We start from the raw sequence: 19063 nt of genomic DNA, 5'->3' as shown, positions 1-19063 counted from the left end.
GGACCGAGTGGCCGCCTTTGTTAGGCCCCTACTGCAGAGGAGGGGAGAAGAGAGGGAAGCTCCCCTCTGCCCCTGCCACGTCTCCGATCTTGAATCAAGTGTTGTGCTTCCGAATAAATAAATAATGATTTATCCTCCCCAATGCGGCTGAGCCTTCACTGGTAATTGGGGAAGGCTCGTAGGGCTCAGCACCCTCATAGAGCCAGAGCAGATTACTTTTAATAGGCACTGAACAATTTACATGATCGCTTTGTCAAAGTTACGCTTTTCTTTTGCCTGGTTTGGTTTCTTTTTTCTTTTTCTTCTTTTTTTAAATTTTATTACTATTGCAAAATAGAGATCAAAGAAAAAATTATCATTTTCCTTAGGTCATATAAATTGTTCCTTACGGTCTTTCTAAAACCTTCAGGTGAGGATTCCTAAGCAGAGCAAGCACTGCAGGCATGCGTGGTTTGTATTGAGAGGTGCACCTCTCAACACCACTTATAGCAGTTCTGGTTAAGTTCAGAGTCCTGTGACTCCTGCTACGACTGATGAAACTTCATGAATAAAGTTTACACTGTTTGCACGTGCAGAGGAGGGAGGCAGTTGTCACGACTCGAATGTCAGTGCGTGTCATCCCTCACCCCCCAGTACTGTGTTTGTGCTTTCAGCTTGGGAGGGTTGGAGGGCTGCTCTGGTGGTTACGGTAGTACCCTGGTACTCATGAGAGCTGAGTGTGACTTCAGTCCCCCGTGGTGTTCTCTGTGACTCATGTGCCTGTGCTTTGAGCTCCTGGTTTTCTCTCCCTTGGTGTATTCAGATCTCGTGTTGATGTTGGTGTTTAAGTTCCTACCACTGACCTGTAATCCTTGCCTATCATGTTTGTTCATCTCTGTCTGCACAGCCTTTCCTGCCTGTGTTTGTTCCTCCCCTTCTTGTGATGCATGAGCTGCTATTCTCTTCTTTGCAGGCATAACACTGTTTTGAGTTGTTGGGTTTTTTATACCATACTTGTTTCCTGCTATTGTCACTTTCCTCTGTTCAGACTGCGCTGGCTTCAGCTCTTCCTCTCATGCACGTCTTGCCTGTATCCCCTGCATGTTTATTTGGGAGCTGTATTGATTCACCCAGTCCTGGAAAGCAAATGCAGTTTCCAGTTTGTGGTCTGGAAAATAGTCTGTAGTTTAGAAAATGATGGTTTCAGTGCTTTTAGCTCCTCTTTGATCTTGCCAGTGCTAAATCAAGGGCAACACCCCTGGGAGTCCAACCCCAGAGGTGTCATTTTGGGCTGCTGTCATTCTCCTCTTGGGAGCAGGGAGGAGAAATGCACTTCTTTCCCACTGGTGCAGGCATTGACTGAGGAGGAAGGGGTGAGCTGGAAAAGTAGTGGATAGGATGTATCTGTAGTCCCAAGTCTTTTTTTTTTCTGTTTTCCCACAGTTTTATTCTTTTTATGGGAAGTATGGTTATGGGTTTTTTTGCTTGAGCCACCTATTAAAGTGTTCAGTACACCTTATCAATAACTTGGAAAGTGTGATTGCATGCATGTTGTGTCCATACTCTCGCAATTTATGTGTGAAAACACCCATTCTGCTGAACTCTCTTCAGTGCTGGAGGGTTTTCTTCCTCTGTAACAGAAGCAAGGAAGCAGCTGTTGGTTTTTCACCTGTAACTCTTTGTGTAATACTTCTCCCCTCTCCCCACCCCTCCATGCCAGGGTTCTGCAGTGCTCCAGGCAGCGAGTTTTGAAGCAGGATGGGAAAAAGACGCTGTGTTCCTCCGCTTGAGCCCAAGCTGGCAGCTGGCTGTTGTGGGGTGAAGAAGCCCAAATTGTCTGGGAGTGGAACGCACAGTCATGGGAATCAGACCACAACTGTACCAAGCTCCAGTTCAGGTCCTCTTCAGAACCACCAGCATACAGATGGGAATAATGGAAGGGAGAACGTATCTGACTTGACTTTGGGCCCAGGAAATTCCCCAATTACTCGAATGAATCCCACTTCAGGAGCTCTGAGCCCACTTACTCGGCCCAATGGAACTGCCAACAGCACCAAGAACCTGGTGGTGACAGCAGAGATGTGCTGCTACTGCTTTGATGTACTCTACTGTCATCTCTACGGGTTCCCTCAGCCACGGCTTCCTCGATTTACCAATGACCCCTAGTGAGTACATCCTTATGTGGGAGCAAAGCTGGAAAACAGCTTCCAGAGCTGTGGTTTGGTTGGGGAAGGGTGAAGGGTTTCCTCTGGGGAGTGGGAGAAGTGGTGTGCAGGAAGAAAGGGGGGCATTCTGCTCCTTATTTTGTCTGCCAGAAACAAAATGATGCACTGTAAGTGCACAAAAGATTAAAGTATTGTCTGTTGGTGGACATGAGTGAGCTTTAGAGAGTGTCCTTCGAGAAAGAACATGCTTGGCTCTACAGAAAGAACGAAGAGGTGTGGTGCTTCTTCAGCTCACAGTCTGGTGTGTTCCATGAGGCATTGTGTTCTTTGGGGTGGAATGCAAACCCACTTCATGGTAATGTTCTGGTGAAGTTTGCCCCCTTCTTTGTAAGTAGATTCCTCTGCAAAAAATTAACTGAGCAGTGCCACCTATAAAATTGTACTAAAAAAAAGTTAAATAACGTCATTAACTTGAAGAAGCTCCAGCTTCTAATGTGAGACACTGACTTGGAGAAGGGAAGAGACTTCCTTCTGCAAAGCAAATGGAAAGGGAATAAAGTAAGAAGTTGAAACAAGTTTCCAGTTCATCCTGAAATAAATGCTGGGCTGGTGAGGATTGGACAAGGACACTCACAGGAGTCTTCAGCTGTCCAGTGAATGGGTTTAGCAGGGAGGGGAATCTAAAAATTACCAGTTATAGAAGATGTGTTAGGGAGATAGTGCTAGTTGAGCAATGTGCAGAGAAATCGTAGAATCATTTAGGTTGGAAAAACCTTTGAGTCCAACCATGAACCCAGCACTGCCAAGAGAGTTAACTTTCAAGGACAATACCAAGGTTAGGAGGAAAGAAGATGTGTATGAGCAGAAGTGAGGAGAAGGATTTATGAAGCTGTTTCCTTTGGTGAGATTTAGCTGATGTTTATCTGAAGGTTGACTGTGTAGGTGTGGAAATGTTAATGTTGTTAAAATGTTGGTTGAAAGAATTATATGGGAAAGATCAGTGACAGATGGACCTTCTGACACTCCTCCAGGGGCCTCCTCCAGAACAATAGGTAAAAGAAAAAGTTGCTGACATCCTTAATTTAAGTTAATGAATTTTAAATTGATGTAAGGAACAATGGCTTAAACAGGTCAAGGACTTCCTTTCTCTGTGTATTCAGTGACTGCCCACCTTACTGCTGTCAGGGTGGATGTAGGCTGTGCTTCCATGCAGTTATTATTCAAGCTGGATTATGGATACATGTTCTGAATGCTGCCGCAGAGTAAGCTGTTTAATACTGTAAATATAAATGAATAGAGAAATGCTCTGGACTAGGATATCAAATAGTTCCAGGGACTCCCCAGGCTGAAACATTTCTGGTGTTCATACCTACACTAAGTAGGCTCTCTTTAGAACATTTTATGTTAGTCTGAGAACATTTTATGTTAGTCTGCTTATTATTTTGTCGCTTGGAATGCAAAGGGTTATTTGCTGTTGTTCTGCTAAGCCGGTAAGAGAGATGGTTTTATAGAGCTGCATTCTTTTGGTGTCAGAGGAGATTTCTGGCTGGATTTTGTTGCTTTTTCTGTAGACTAGTTTCAAAAAGGATGTCCTTTGGGGAATAGCAGCTGGTTGAATTTTATGCCCAGATTTGAAAAGTTAAAATTTGTTCATTGGTTATTTCTGTGCTCATAATTACAAGTCTTTTAGATCAGCACACCAACAAAATATAACCAGCCCTTCCCTTCTCTTCCCCTGTCAGCAAATGCTTACCTGGATTTCCCTGTGTTTCAGCATGTATGCTGTTGCTTCCAGGAAACAGTTGGAGGTACCCCAGGGAAAAGCTTGGGGTTTGCTCTCTTGGAGAGCAGCACACAAGGATGAACTGTCCCACTTGAGACAGTAATGTAATGAACTTCAAGCCAAATGTTATCAAATACAAGAGTAAGCAAAGTAAAAATACAGAAATAATTTGCATTGTGGCCTTTTGTGACATACTTAGTGTAAGAGATCTTTGGACAAAACAAAGGTTTATACTGCAAGTGTCTCTGGACAAACAGAGAAGAGACTGTTGATTGAATAGAAAGAGGCACAGCCTGTTCTTAAACTGGTTTTTAAACTGGTGCTGAACCTTAAAGATAAAAGTGGGTGTGAAGGTCAGGATTTGGCATAAACAGTGTAATAACATGCAAGTTACGGGGTGATGAATTGAAAACCACCATGAATTTCAGTTACCAGCCTGAGGGGATGTGCACATGGACAACACTCTTGATGGGAATTATGGAGCTGGCAGATACCTGTGAAGTAAGGTTCCCTTATTCCAGTGTTAGCAGTGATGGTCACAGATCAATGGAGAAATGGTGGCATTGCAAGACTTGTAGTTATGTCTGAATGAACTTGGCAAAGCAAGAAAACATCCCCTTTACTATTCAGGTTACTCCAAGTAATTACAGTTTGGAACTTGTGCAAGTAGTTAATTGGTTACTTTTTCCACTTTTGTACTTCAGTCTGATTTTTTAATAGTAGGTATTACAAACTGGTGCTAAAACTATACCATGGAAGTTTCTAGTTGCCATGCAAGACAAATAATAAGATACTTTCATCATAAAATCTGTTCTGTAACAGGTTTTTCCCTAGTACAAGCTAAACCCTGTTTTGAACAAACTTTATTTTTCTACCTTAAAATTCCCTTTGTAGTTGCAATTGATGAAGCTAATTTTTAGTTGCTGAAATTCCCCTCTCAGCCTAAAAACCATCATCAAACACATATAAGTGGGATGTTGTGGCTGGGGAAGAAACAGTTGACATAATCTGCTGAGGATATGGCTGCAAAGTACCAGTAAATGCTCTTGGGTGAACATGGACAAAAGATTGTTGTGACTTTTCTCAGTACATCTGGGAAATAACACTTTTCAAGGAGGGGCTCTGGAACAATGGGCTTATTGTCAGCTGCACCTGCAATTTGCTGAGTGCATTTATTCTTCAGAGACAGAAACATCATCTTCTCTGCAGTGAAAATAGTTAAATTTTATCTATGTGTACAGAATCATATCTCTTTTTATGCCTCAGTTGTTCTGACCACAATGAAAAATGGTTTTAAATATGCTTTAAGGTATTTTAAAATATACAGCCTTCTGAAGCAATTATCTTCTCCCCTCTGATAATATCTCTTATATTATAGATGCATAAAGCTGTGTTGCAGCTCAGTGGAAAGATGGGTTGTGGGATTTTTTTTCCCTTTGGAAGGGGAAAGAGGCAAATTGATAATGTGAACCTGCAATTTGAATTGAAGGGGAATTTACTTAGATTTGTATTCTGTAAGTGATGTTTTTTATGTTCTTCCTTTCCTTTTCTCTTTGGGGTGAGTGTCACGTGGACTGAGCAGTACTTTCAGAATTTTATTAGATGAAGGTAAATTTCTACTGAACTTGTGACAGTAATGTTTCTCAGAGATCTCCTGTGTAAGTTTAGTATCTCTTTGTTTTGGGTTTTTTTTAAGTTTTCTAATGTATTTTCTTACACTCTTTTCTGTTTGCTCTTTCAACATATGATAGCTAGATGAAAATGTAGAGGAATGATATCCTGCAAGTGCCTTGAAGTGTTATTGGAAAACTAGAACAGAAAATCCCATGTCTTGGTCAAGCCAACCAGAAGGTTGTTGTTGGGTGTGGAAGGGTGTTTCCACTTCCTCTGTGGGCAAAGTCCTTCACATTTATCACTCAAGGGCTAATTGCTCTTTTGGCTCTTACTTATGCCATTGGTCACAGCTGGTAACTAGATCCTGAATGATGGATTTATGTTATGATGGATTTAATTCCATTGTTGCTCTGAGAAACATCACTGGGCATTGGTTTATTACTACAGTTTAAAATATGTTTAAATTATGTTCTCAATACTTAGATGTAAGAAGTTCTGTTGCTGTGTTTGAGAAACCATCCACACTCCGTTCTGGTTTTGTTGTCTCAATAGAGTTAGTATTTTTGGTAAGGTTTGCTGCAGAGGTACATTGCTTGCAAAAGCTTCGAGAGTTTGAGGAAAGTGTCTGAGCTATGTTGTCGAATCGGTCTTGATGGTTCAAAACTCCTGTCAATGTTCTTTTAATCTCAGAAAATTATATTCTATCATATTACTTAAAGTTCAATAGAAATCCACAGACCGATGTTTTGTATTTAGTACTCTGTACTCTGAACAAGTCACAGAATCACTCATCCTGTTTTTATAGTTAGGTCAGCATTATCAGTTGCCTTACAGAATTTTGCAGATGTTCAGACATTCTTGTAGAGCAGCAACCACCATTGTCCTTTTAGTGTTTCTCTCTACATCTCTTTGCAATTTCACTCACTTCTGTAGAAGTTAATTTTTTGTATTTAATCTTCACAGTCATCTTTACCTGTTTATCTCTTCATAGAGCTCTATTATACTGAACTTGTTATTCTTTAAGGCCAAATCATGAGTTGTAGTTTAACAGCTTGAAATGAGCCTGCTGAGTTTGAGAATCTACTAGTATGCCTGTAAATTTGTGATGGTAGACAGGAAGGTGGACATCCAGGTGATGTTCGAGTAGGAACAATAGGGTTTTAGGTATGTGTTCAACAGGAGGGAATATGTGTAAATAGAAATCAAATGTAAGGTAAGCAAAAGAAATGGACATAAACTGCTTGAGCCTTAGGGATGGACCCAGAAGTCAGATCCTTGTGGAAATAACAGGGAGTAAAAAAAAAATCTGGATTTCTCTTTATTCCTTTTAAAAAAAAAAAAAAAAAGGAAAAAAAGCTTTTTTTGCAAATCTGATTTATAGAAATGGTAGTATAAAGAACTAATTTGCATAATCTATATTAATTTTTATATGAGCTCTGCTGTAAACTAGTGGATGCTACAAAGTGAGGCCAATACTGACAGGTAATGAATCCGTGGGATCAGATAACCATATCACTCATTAGAAAGACAGCACAGAGTCTGGCCAGGAAGGTATCCATGGAGGACTTCCAGAGTACTGCTGGAGAGGAGGGAATATGCTGAAAAGGTGGAGGGAAGTGTTGGGCTTTGTATGTGGGGAGTGTGGGCATGAAATTCTGTTCTTGCTAGATAGCAGGTGAGCAAACCTGCCTGCTGGGGTTTACTGGAGGGAGAGAAAGCAAAGGCATGTGGCTCTTTTACACCTTGGTTGTCTCCCCTTAGCAACCAAATATCTGTAGAGGCTGGAGGGTTTCTTTTTTTTTACCTTTTCAGTCCACTCTTTGTGACGTGGAAGACGGGGCGAGACAAGCGGCTTCGTGGCTGCATCGGGACCTTTTCAGCCATGAATCTTCACTCAGGACTCAGGGAATATACATTAACCAGGTAACTGTCAAAAATGAAATGAATACGAAATTAGTTTGTTTACTGAAGGTCTGTAAGGATTCAAGGTTACGATGTTGGATCGACATAGTTCAACGTAATATACTTCATAATGAAATAAACCTGAGTGTATGATAGTTATAGTGAGGTGATATATCAGGATTTAATGGAACATCTTTGCAAAAGGTGAGTTGCAGTGGACATTTTAAGGCTACTGTCAAATCTGTCTTGCATACTAACAGTTTTGACATCTGTATCACGTAATGTCTCTCCTACTGCAGTAGGCATTGGACAGCATCAGGAAGCTTGCCACTGGTATTACAGTTCATTAGATTAGGGAGAGATGCAAATCACTTTCTCTGCAATAGCAGAGAAACACGTTTCATGCAGGCATAATCAAAAGGGGGATAATTGAGCATCTGACACTTTAATTTGGTGCTTGTATTGGGTGATGTATCTTCTCTTCCCTTTAGTGCACTTAAGGACAGCCGATTTCCCCCCCTGACCCGCGAGGAGCTGCCCAAACTCTTCTGCTCTGTCTCCCTCCTCACTAACTTTGAGGATGCCAGTGACTACCTGGACTGGGAGGTGAGAACAGGTGCATTTGGAACTCTGCATCACTCTCTCGTTCCATTCGGGTTCGGGTTAGTACATGGTGATGTATCTCCTTCATTACAGGGGTGTATGGGGTTAGAAGAGACTGGGAATAGAAGAAATGGGGCTGGAAAATTAGAAGGAAGGAAGGGGATGGCCTAGCAGTATGCTTTTGGTTGGGGGTGATCTGAATGCGAATAAAAGAAACATGAAAGTGATTCATGGACTTGGCCCAATAGGCAATGGGTGTAAATACATGTATAAAAACCTGGGAAGTATTTTGATGGTGTGGATAGAAACTGGAAATAAAAAGTAGTTAAGACCAGAGGTATGAATGGTTTTTAGGACCTTGTACATGGAATTGTATTTCATTCAAGAAGAATATATGTGTGGACTTTATAGTTGGGTAATTTTAGGCATCATTCTTGTGTGCAGAGATTTTGTCTCTCTTGCGTGACAGAAGAGATGGAAAACTGACAAGACTTACCTCAGGAGAAGTGGCAGGGACACTGGTGAGGCTTGTCTGGGAAGGGTGGCTAAGAGAGCCACTTGTGAGACTTGCCAGGCAAGAGCAGAGAGTGGGGAAGAGAATGACCTTATCCAGGCAAAAGCCAAACTGTCCAAAGAGAGAGAGAGATACACAGCGTTGTGGGAATGACAACTCAGTCATGGACTCAGTGCTAGCAAACACCTCTTATTTGGCTGTTCATTTCCATCTATAGGTTGGAATCCATGGGATCAGAATAGAGTTCATCAATGAGAAAGGTGTCAAACGCACAGCCACGTATTTACCTGAGGTTGCTAAGGAACAAGGTGGGTTTGAGATGGCAGCCAAACATGTCAACACATTGTTTCACAGAATTGGGTAACTTAAATCTACCAGTTTGGGGCTTGGAATACAATGCGGTCTTCATAGTGGTGCCATGGAACCACCAGGCTTAATCTTGACAACTGACACCTGATACAGTTGTTGCTGGGTTTTCATCTGGCCCTTTCTCATCCCGTATCTTTGCACAGCTGTATCTTAGTGTCAGAATATTTTAGGGCTGAAGAAATAGAGGATCTCGAAGTATGGCTCTTCCAGCCTCATTCAGCATTGCATCTTTCCTCTTCTATGTTTCTCCCACCAACTAGGATAACTGCACGCTGCACAGCACCAACAGGAGAGTCACTTTCCTCCCCATTCTTGCTAAAGTAGCATCCTCCAGAGGAGGGCTAGAAACACAGCCCCTCTGAAGCACACTTCCCACTCAAATAGAGTAGTGGTCACCATGGTAACTGCTCAAACTATTGCCTCCTCCTTTCCTCCACCTAGCAGAGTGGAGTGGTCGCATCCTCCTGGCTCAGGGGCAAAAGACTAAGGTAGGAATTTTAACTCTGATCTCTCGCATAGCAGTGCACTGTGCTATCACTAGAGCATCAATCCCAATTTGTTTATGTAAAGAGCTAAGTATTATCTTATTTTCAAGGGAGCTAAGTGGCACATGATGAAAATTTCGGGGTCCCTGCAACAGTAGCAAGGCACAGACCTTTATAAGAAGACATGGACTGGAAAATGGAATTACTGTTTCATAGATCAGCTACAATGAGTTTAAAGGGGTAGGCATGTGCAGATAGTGTGCATGCATCAGGCCATATATGTCCAGTTCAACACTAGGATTTCTGAAGCTCGGGGTTTCCTGTTTAGTTGTTTGTTTTTCTAGAGTTCTTTTTATGCATCTCTTGTGGTTTTGAAACATTTTTTTATTTTGAAAAATCTGCCTTGCTTCTATTTTTCAATAGACTGGGATCAGATCCAGACCATAGACTCCTTACTCAGGAAAGGTGGCTTTAAGGCTCCCATTACCAATGATTTTAGGAAAACAATTAAACTTACCAGGTAAGTAGATGTATTTGTTGTCTTTTAATTTTATTTTATAGTGGTTTCTGGGTGATTTAAAATATTTGTGCTTGATATAAGTCTTTATGCTTCTTCCAGAGGAGATGCAGTGTGAAAGACCAAATCACAAATGCCATGTGTTAGGCATATAATGCACATGGAATTAAGCACAATGTGTTTGGTCTGTGCAGGATCGAAGTTGGCATTTTTCTAAGAGAAGTGTCACTGGTTTTAGTATTACCATCTATGTGAAAGATCAGAAACAGAACCTTTGATTTTTTCAGTATGTTTCAATGAACTTCCTTTTCTCAGTGTGCTCATCTGTGAATGCTGTAGCTATTCATAGGTGACAGCTGTCTTAAAACCAAACCACACTCAAATTTGGCTGGTTTTCAGAATTTGCTTGCTTTTCTATACCCCTAGCTGTGCTATTGGTTTCTGCCCCCTTTATGTTAGTAAAAATTGGGACTTTCTGGTTTTGTATAGAAACACTAATTTATCAGGTCATTCTTTACCTCTAGAGAAATGAGTTGGGTGTGCAGGGTTTTCTTTAACAGGAGACGACAGGATGAAGGTTTTCATTAAAATATGATGTAATGTGATCTTAGTGCAACTCATAACCACTTTGTAGCTGGCTGTTGTTTAGCATGCTTTAGAAGAACTTGGAAAACTCCAGTCTCTCCAAAGGAACTTCACGTTTTGTGAATTCTGATTGTACAACATGGACTAACTCATTTATAAGCTATAATAAACCTCTCTTTACCCACCTCTCAATTTTTTTCACTGCCTTTTCAAACGTGGAGATAACCACAGAAGAAAACAATAGTGAAATACTGGTTATTTCATCACTGTAGTTGAATCTTCTTCCAGCAAACTTTTCATGCCATTTTTGCCCATTGCACGTGGGTAAAAAAGAATACAAATCGATTATTTTTTTCCTGTGTGCTACTTCAGGCATCCCTTTAATTATGATCACCTTGATTAGGGCTCATCTTTTGGGACACTGGAGCTAATTCAGGCTCAGATAGGTTATTCATACACGTGGGTTCCTCTTGGTCATCACTGGCTCTGAGCTAAAGGGGAGTCTGGGGTGAATGTTTTTATGTCCAGTCCCTCCGTGTTGCGTAGTCTGACGTTATTTTCCTGCCGCTGTTCCCACAGGTACCGCAGTGAGAAGGTGACAATCAGTTATGCAGAGTACATGGCCTCCCGCCAGCATTGTTTCCAGAATGGCACTCTTCATGCCCCCCCCCTCTACAATCATTACTCCTGACACACGGCTGCATGACCAGTCCCACTCCCCAGTTGCTGCCAACGGCTATGACATCATCGGGGCAGATGCCTCCTCTTCCTGGTCCAGTTACTTCTATTACTGCACCATTTTATGATGCTAGCTTCCGTTGCCAAGTCTGCCTTCCCACTGACCTGGGGGGAGGATGAGAGCGTGACAGGACTTCAGGGGCCCAAGCCTTATCTCAGCCTTCCCTCCGAGTGGGGGTTCAGTTGGATTGGGGCTCCATGCCTACGAACTGTCGTGAGGTGCAGAAGACCTTTAGGAGTGAAAGTGCTGCTTCGGACTGATCTGTTCCTGGGTGTTACTGACACTCTGGAAACTTGAGTTGTTTGTTACGGAAACCCCCCAGATCAAGTAGGAGCATTCCCCGGCAGCCTGGGCAACGGAGTCCAACAAAACATTTTTTAGGTTCTTTTTAATTTTTTTTTAACCTTTGGTATCTGTTGTGTACTGAGAGTTGATTGCAGTCCCCACGCATCACAGGCGGACATCATGATATTGGGGAGGGTTGAACACCTGGATAGCACCCCATCCTCATGGACAGAAAACATGTGAAAAATTAATCCATTATTTAAATAAACCCTTGAAGGCTTTAAGCTCAGATCCTTGGTAGGTTGGATTCTTGGTGATGAAGCCTGCTATGAAATGCAATGCTGTTTTGCCTGTAAGAGAGCGACATGGCACATGCTGTGTACACAGAGGAAAAGACACTCGAGTGTCCCTGGACAGTCTTTGTTATGACCAAGTTTTGTTTCCAAATATTTGTAAGAGATAGGATTAGGGCTGGGGAGGGGCTTGCAGAGCATCGACTGTAGTCGTACCAGTGAGAGTAGGTGACGGAAATTTGTTTAATTTAAGCTAACAGTCTTGGGGACCTTCCTTTTGATAGGACAGCCACTTTTGCCAGTATGACTACTGATCTTAGGGGCTGTGAGTGTGTTCCAGTTTGTAGCAGGTCTATGGAATGGAGCTCTGTAGTTTTGCTGTTAAGATTAATCTTACTTGGCTTAGTCATTGTCACATCCAGGCAGTGAGTGGGGAAATTTGTGTTGCCCAAACTGCATGAAACTCATGTGCATTCTGTATTTTTTCTCCTGTGGTTGATGATCACAAGAAATTCTCTTTTCTAAAAGGAAGTTATCAGTTGTTATTCTGCTGCATCATTGAGGGATGTCATAAACTCTAAATTATGACACTCTGCCAATGAGATAACTGGACTTCAGAATATAATTTGAGGAGGGTTTGGTTGGTTGGTTTTCCAAATTTCTGGAGGGTCAGTAATGATCAGGGAAGAAAATACAAGTGCATAGCAGAGTCATGGCTGTTTGGTTGCATAGCTCTTTAGAAACTGCTTGTGTGTTGTAATTGGCTGGTGTTTGAAGCCTGAAATTATGCCTTGGTATGGCAGGGAATAGGGCTGGTAGGAAGCTGAGAACTGCAGGGTGCTGTTCCTGGTCCTAAGGAAGAAAGGCACAATTTGTGCCATTTTGCTTCATGTTGGTGAAATGTTCTGCTGGAGGAGAGAGATGTGAGGGAGATTCCTCTGGATAACGGTGCAATATTGACCCAGCTTTCCTTCCGTATTGGGTCATTCTTACAAATTGCCACTTTTCCCTTGTGATATTGTTGAAAAGCAATTGAAGATGAAAGGATTGTTTCATGACTTCCTGCTGCTGAGAATAAATGAGTCTCGTTACAAACCACTCCAGTTTGTAATTACTCTCCCAGGTGCCGTGAAGTGATGGGGGAGGGTGGGGTCAGCTCCAGGCATACCACTCACGTTTCAGCTGTCAAACAGTATGATACATAGGGCTACACTCATTACTGTTCAAGTGTTCTATGTTAGAATTTAATTTCTAAAAGGTTTAAAAAAAGGCAAAAAAATGGTGCTAAAACTTCACCCCTGAGCACGCTCAGTGAGACTGGTCATGCAGGCATACAGTGCCAGGCTTTTCAACTATACTGTTTCTTTTTCAGATGTTTGCCCTGTTCTGTGTCTTCAACAGTGTATAGTGTTTTCCTGATTTCAGTTTCTTTGACTAGGGGATGACTAAAGGGTGGGGTGGGGAGGGTTAGTTGTCATTTTTTTAAAGAACAGAATTTTAGGATTGAGTAACTTGGTTGGTTTAAGCCTGAAGTGGGACAGATGGTTTGGGACTGGGGAAGTCTTATCCTCTCCCACTTCTAATTCCCCACTCAGTCTGTTAAAAAAAAAAAAAAAACAACAACAAAACATAAATGCCTCTAAATATGTACTGTGTTCTTGTCTTGTTGCAGTGAGAAGAGAACCTGGCAGATCAGAAACACTGGTCTGCTGCCTAAGGAACAGGCCCTCTCAGCTTTAGTCCCATAAGGGTCCAGCTATAAAATCAGTTGAAAACTGTGTCAATAGCTAAGTCAGCTCAGAGAAATGTATGACAAGGACAGGTGGTCTCAGGAAATAATCCCGTTTCTAGATCATTACATGGCAGCTATGCATAAGGATGAAAGAGGTGAACTAGGAACAAATTGTAGTTTGAATTCCCTCAAGATGGAGACAACCAAAATCAGTGGCCAATTGATCTGAAATTTTCTCCGTGGTTGCTTGGCTGGGACAGCTGGTTAGAACTACTCCTCAAAACAACTGTTACCTGGTTTGATGTGGATTAGCTCATCCTTAGAAGCAAGTGCCTTTTGGTCTAGAAGGGCTTATTCTCATGACAACCACAACTGATAAATAATCTCACTGCAATGATGAAATGTCTTTGTTTTACAGTAACTACAGGAGAATGTCTTTGATCACTGGAGTCTGTCAGTGTTGAAATGTTTCCACTGTGAGGTTCTTAATTATTTTTTTTCATGTTGTTCAACAGTCAATCTCAACTGAAGCGATTTCAGTTTGGGAATGTTATATGGTCAAAATATCACATATCTACAATTTATCAGAACAAAAAAAAAATCTGTAAGGAAATCTAAGAGTTCATTTTAACCTTTGCACAGAATAATTTGTTTTCATAGTACATTAACAAACCTCTGCAGTCTTCACTGACTATTAGTGCTGTTTTCTGTTTGTATTCAGAAACTACATGTTGTTTTGTTGGGGGTTTTTTTGGTTAATTTATTTCCTCAAAGCAGGAGACCTCTTTTGACCTACAGTGCAGAGACGTCAGACCAATTCTTTATATTACACTTGGTTGCCTCCTACCTATATAATAATTTCTGAGTGTAAATAATTGAACTCTATCCTCTAATGAAGTATTGTAGAGAATAAATCATAATGGATAAAGATTATTTGTACTGTCCTCTTTATATGAGTTCTCACAGTCTCTGTGGGGGATAAGATGAAATTGTTCTCATCTAGAAAGACAAACAATATATTACAGGTATGAGTAGCAAACCTGTAAATTATACCACATATTCAAAACCAGGAAGGTTGCCAGAGTGGGATGACAGCTGTCTGGTAAAACACCAATAATCAAACAGGCTCACTGTAAGAAAGCAAGGAAAAATAGGAGGAAAATTAAAACCAAATATTAAATATATTTCATTAATAATGGCATAGTAGTGTCTTTGTATCCTTAAGTAATGTTTGCTTGACAGTAACTTTCTATCAGTTGCCATGATGGTGGAATGTATAAAGCACATACATACAGAGTACTGTAAATCTTTCTGAAACTCAAAATTGTTCTTTTGTGGTTTTGTCTTCCAAAATGAACTGAGAACAAATTGTCTATACTTTAGGGCTATAGTCCTCAGGTGATGTAAAAATCTTATTTCAGAGGAATAAAACACCCATCTTTCAAGATTCTTACTATTTTAACATTTGCTTTGAGACAGGACAGGATTAACTGAATTGTAGGATAGTTTTGAATTGTATCTCTGGCTTACATGGTTTTTTCCATACATTTTCAGATAATTGTTAACTTTCTGTCTATGGCAGCTGTATAGTTAGAGATGCTACATTTTCTGCTTGTGGCTCTTGGGAAGGGCAACCCTGGATGTCAATAAACAGTCATAAGACCAAAAAAACCACCAACCAAACCAAGGGGGAGGGTAGTTTTGACTTAAATGTGCCTGAGAAGCTCATTTATCTCAGTGCAACTCCAAAGCAAAAACCTATTTTCAGGTGCTGGTACTAGGAAGGCTAGAAAGTCAATCCCTTAGGCAACGTGAGGCAGATGCTGTGACTAACAGGATTTTCAGGTGAATTCCAGTTGAATTTCCTTGTGAATTCTGAAGTTGCTCATATCCCTACCATCCACTGCTGTCATGTGCCCAGGGGAGTTATCAAGTATATTCTCTCAGCTTTGTTGGCAGGAATACAGTGACTTAATTTATGTATTTTAGTGTCATATGCTTTTCCTTACTTGATTTTTTTGGTTTCCTATTGAATCAGTCAGACATAAAATCTTTCATCAGAAGTTCTTCCATGCATGTTGCATTCCGTGACTGCAGGAACACTCAGCAGCTCACAGGGAGGATGAGGCCAGGTAGAAGGGTGTACATATGACTACTGCACACTGAAATAGGTCAATCCAGGCTAAATATAAAGCAGGATAATTCTCCTGGAAACAGTTTCTTTTGTTGTTACTCTGTTTGAAATAAGAAACAAAATGAATTAGTCATTTAGCACTCGCCTCCTTCTAGAACAAAATTACAGAAAAATTAGCAGAAACTTCTAGAGGATAGTTCAAAGGAAGAATACTTCAGCATTTTTTTAACACAGAAAAGAAATCTGTTTCATCTGTGATTGAGAAATGCCATTTTTATCTTGAAGATAAAAATGAAAATCAGAACACTTTCCTATGCAACTCAATAAATTAATATGTATACTGATAGTACATGGAACAGTATGGTAGGAGAGTTCCTAGGATGGTTTTGCCACAGGCTGGGAAAAGATGACTTGTGAGTATGTTTGACGATCACTCACAAAACACAGCAAGCACAGAAGAGTATTGTTGCCACATTCTTTAAAACAAGTATATAATTCTACAAATTGAACAACATCCATATTATTGAACTGTTATTTTTTCTATGGTCAGCTAGACTGCTCTTATAATCAGATTAATTCTGTCATAAATTATGTATTATACAACCAGTTGATAATGTCATATATGTATTTAAAAACGGAATAGATCATGCAGCTTTGCATTCAGAGTCTTACTATGACTTTCTTACTGGATATTAATATAACTTTACTTTGCTCATACATGTTCATTCATTATAGTTTTGGATATATAATTTTAAATGGAGTAAAAATAAAGGTAAAATGGTGTGAAAACCTAAACCTGAAGAGTTATACTTCAAGTACACAGATGAAAATCATGCCTGTCTTGTGCAATGCTGGCTACTGTGGCACATGGTGCTGTCAGTGGGTGGTTATCTCCACAAAGATCTACTCCTATCACACTGGCACTCCACAGAAAAGACACAATTACTGTCAGAAAGCCTAAAAAACTCCTAGGAAAATCAAATTTATTCTGCTGATGAATTAGAAGGAAAGCATATGACAAAATAGGTTTATGCTAATAATAATTATCCTTGCTAGTTGTTCCTACATTTGATTACATGGAGATAGTTAGCTGAGCATTTTGTAAGGTCTGTGTAGGTGCAGGTAGTTGGTACAGGATCTGTGTTTAAACTGTGGCAACATAGGAATTACTATGATAGGTCTGTCTAACAATCTGCTACTCAGTACCATGTCTCCAGCAAGGATCAAAGCTTTTTGCCCTGGAATATGGAATATTAGAGACTTTGTTCATTATAAATTACATTTGGCCAAGTATTCTTTTTTTTTTCAGTCAGTTTATTTTAGGATGTCACCAGTAAAGCTGTCTAGAAGTTCCTATAGTCATTCACTTTATTTTCATCAAGCTCACCTCACTTTTCTAAGCATATTTTGTTGATAAATGCCAGAACAGTCATTATTAGTGAGGAAGAAGCCAGTGCATTTTAAAAATAACAAAAGGTCAGGTATTCTGCTATGTTTTGTTTGTTGCAGCAGCTGAACAATATTTACTGTGGGGCTTATAAGTTTATTTTTTTTAATATTTTTTTAAATGGGGGGGGGGGGGGGAGGGGCAGAGCAGCTTCCATTCAGGAATGGTTTTATTTTGCTCTTAACCAAACACATCAGTGATAATAAACTTAATCTTTCATGATAGCCTCTTTAACTGTACCTATAAAGTCTTGGTTTTATATACTTAAGTAGAATGGATCCTTGGGGGAAAACAAAAAGGGAAATTAATAACTGAAACCTCTGTGAGCTACCTATTGCTCTGAGAATCATGACATTCTGAGTTGACGGATTATTTGAGAAACCATCAGGATTCCAAGTGATTTTAAATGCTTCTCTCCTCAATCTGGCATGCATTTCCTTGTTTTCTTGTAAGCCTAATTGAAATTGTTTAATTTGCCAGATGTTCCCCAAGATATTTCCATTCCATCTTCCTGAATGTCTTTCTGCTTGTATCACTTAGCAAATTACTTTCCAATCAGTTTCTCTGCTATGTTCATTATCCAGATAACAAATATTAAAAATCTATTATTTGATCTCTTCACATTCTTCTAGATTATTTTTAATTTATTCCTTTTCCCAGCATGCAGGAAACCATTCACCTAGGCACGGATACAAATTTATGAGAACAGGAGTGGTTTCATAATAAATCCTTCAACAGTCTATTTTTGTCTTTCTTTAAGGGTGCAGGATGCCATAGTAAGGGCTGATAAGATGATTACTTTAAGAGTCTTAGGCTGGTTAGGCACTTACATGTGAGCTCTCTAGGGAAAACACTGCTCCGTAAGTTATTTTGCTGGCAGTGTTGGGAGAACCAACTTCATTTTCAGCCTGGCTATGGCTTTTAGGGGTCTGTAGATTATTTCTGGATAGTCTGAAAATTAACCTTCCTTATGAAGTGTGTTATTTATGATATCAATACTCCTTCCTTACAGTCCGAGGTCTATTAATCACAGTGAGCTAGACAGAAATTCTGGCACAGTCACAGTTTTCCTGAGGTTGGGGTTTGCTGTCTAGCTGGAGGATGTTCTGGTAGCAAAATGGAGCTGGTTGTAGCTGCCACTGGTGTGAAGATGTATCTGATGCCTCGGAACCCCCAGGTGCTCCTGGGCAAACAGCTGCTGCTGTGCAGTCTGGTGAGGGACACCAGCGCAGTTTTGAGCTCTTTGGTTATTTCCTAAGGGACAGAGCAGAAGAAAAGTTTGCTCGTGCGAAGGACGAGTACTGTTTCCCTCAGTGTTCCCACACTCCAGCTCTCGGGCCCTGGTTCGTGCCTTGTAAGGCTTTGGGTTCATGATCACAGAATGGATTAGGTTGGAAAAGACCTCTGAGATCATCGAGTCCAACCTCTGAGTGAAAACCACCCTGCCAACTAGACCATGGCACTGAGTGCCACCTTCAATCTTTCCTTAAAGACCTCCAGGGACGGTGACTCCACCACGTCCCTGGGCAGCCCACTCCAATGTCTAATCACCCTCCCTGTGAAGAAATTCTTCGCGATGTTCAAGTTAACCCTCCCCTGTCGCATCTTAATACCGTGTCCTCTCGTCCTGTCGCTTGTTGCCTGCGAGAAGAGGCCGCCCCCCAGGCTACACCCTCCTGTTAGGGACTTGCAGAGTCTTGGTCTGCCACAGCTATTTGCCCTCTGTTCATACATACATACATTCAGCACCCCACTGCTTTCCCTCTCTAAAAGGAGCTAATTGCTAAGCGAGTTTAAACACACCTCTAAGGACTGCTTTGTTGCGAGAACACTCAGGCCCCCTACTCCCGCTGTTTACTCTCAGTGCCCCACAGCAGCAACCGAGCTCTTTTATACTCAGCAATGCCCAGGATAGAA

General features: G+C 40.9%; 1 protein-coding gene and 1 long non-coding RNA gene across 3 annotated transcripts; one reads left to right on the top strand and one right to left on the bottom strand.

The window, feature by feature from the left end:
- Positions 1 to 1664: 1664 nt before the first annotated feature.
- AMMECR1L (AMMECR1 like) lies at positions 1665 to 14498 on the top strand. Its single transcript, XM_008629536.2, has 6 exons — positions 1665 to 2144; positions 7354 to 7464; positions 7935 to 8049; positions 8778 to 8868; positions 9838 to 9934; positions 11096 to 14498. The coding sequence occupies exons 1-6, from the start codon at positions 1738 to 1740 to the stop codon at positions 11205 to 11207; spliced, it is 933 nt and encodes a 310-aa protein (XP_008627758.1). The 5' UTR covers positions 1665 to 1737; the 3' UTR covers positions 11208 to 14498.
- LOC108445334 lies at positions 14287 to 19057 on the bottom strand. Of its 2 annotated transcripts, XR_001860155.1 has the most exons (3): positions 18950 to 19057; positions 17977 to 18400; positions 14287 to 15799 (listed from the first exon to the last, which is right to left on the bottom strand). It is a non-coding gene; the product is annotated as an uncharacterized LOC108445334 (long non-coding RNA). The 2 variants fall into 2 exon arrangements; XR_001860154.1 differs by having other exon boundaries at positions 14287 to 18400.
- Between the last annotated feature and the right edge of the window lie 6 nt (positions 19058 to 19063).

The sequence above is a fragment of the Corvus brachyrhynchos genome, unplaced genomic scaffold (assembly GCF_000691975.1).
Source record: "Corvus brachyrhynchos isolate BGI_N302 unplaced genomic scaffold, ASM69197v1 scaffold223, whole genome shotgun sequence".
Taxonomy (NCBI): Eukaryota; Metazoa; Chordata; class Aves; order Passeriformes; family Corvidae; genus Corvus; species Corvus brachyrhynchos.
The sequence above is the reverse complement of the archived record's forward strand: the minus strand, read 5'-3'. Positions and strand labels throughout refer to the sequence as shown.

Coding starts and splice junctions, on each gene's coding strand:
- AMMECR1L (XM_008629536.2), top strand. CDS start 1,738: ATGGGAAAAAGACGCTGTGTTCCTCCGCTTGAGCCCAAGCTGGCAGCT. Junction 7,465..7,934: donor AGGGAATATACATTAACCAG/GTAACTGTCAAA, acceptor TCTTCCCTTTAG/TGCACTTAAGGACAGCCGAT. Junction 8,050..8,777: donor GTGACTACCTGGACTGGGAG/GTGAGAACAGGT, acceptor TTCCATCTATAG/GTTGGAATCCATGGGATCAG.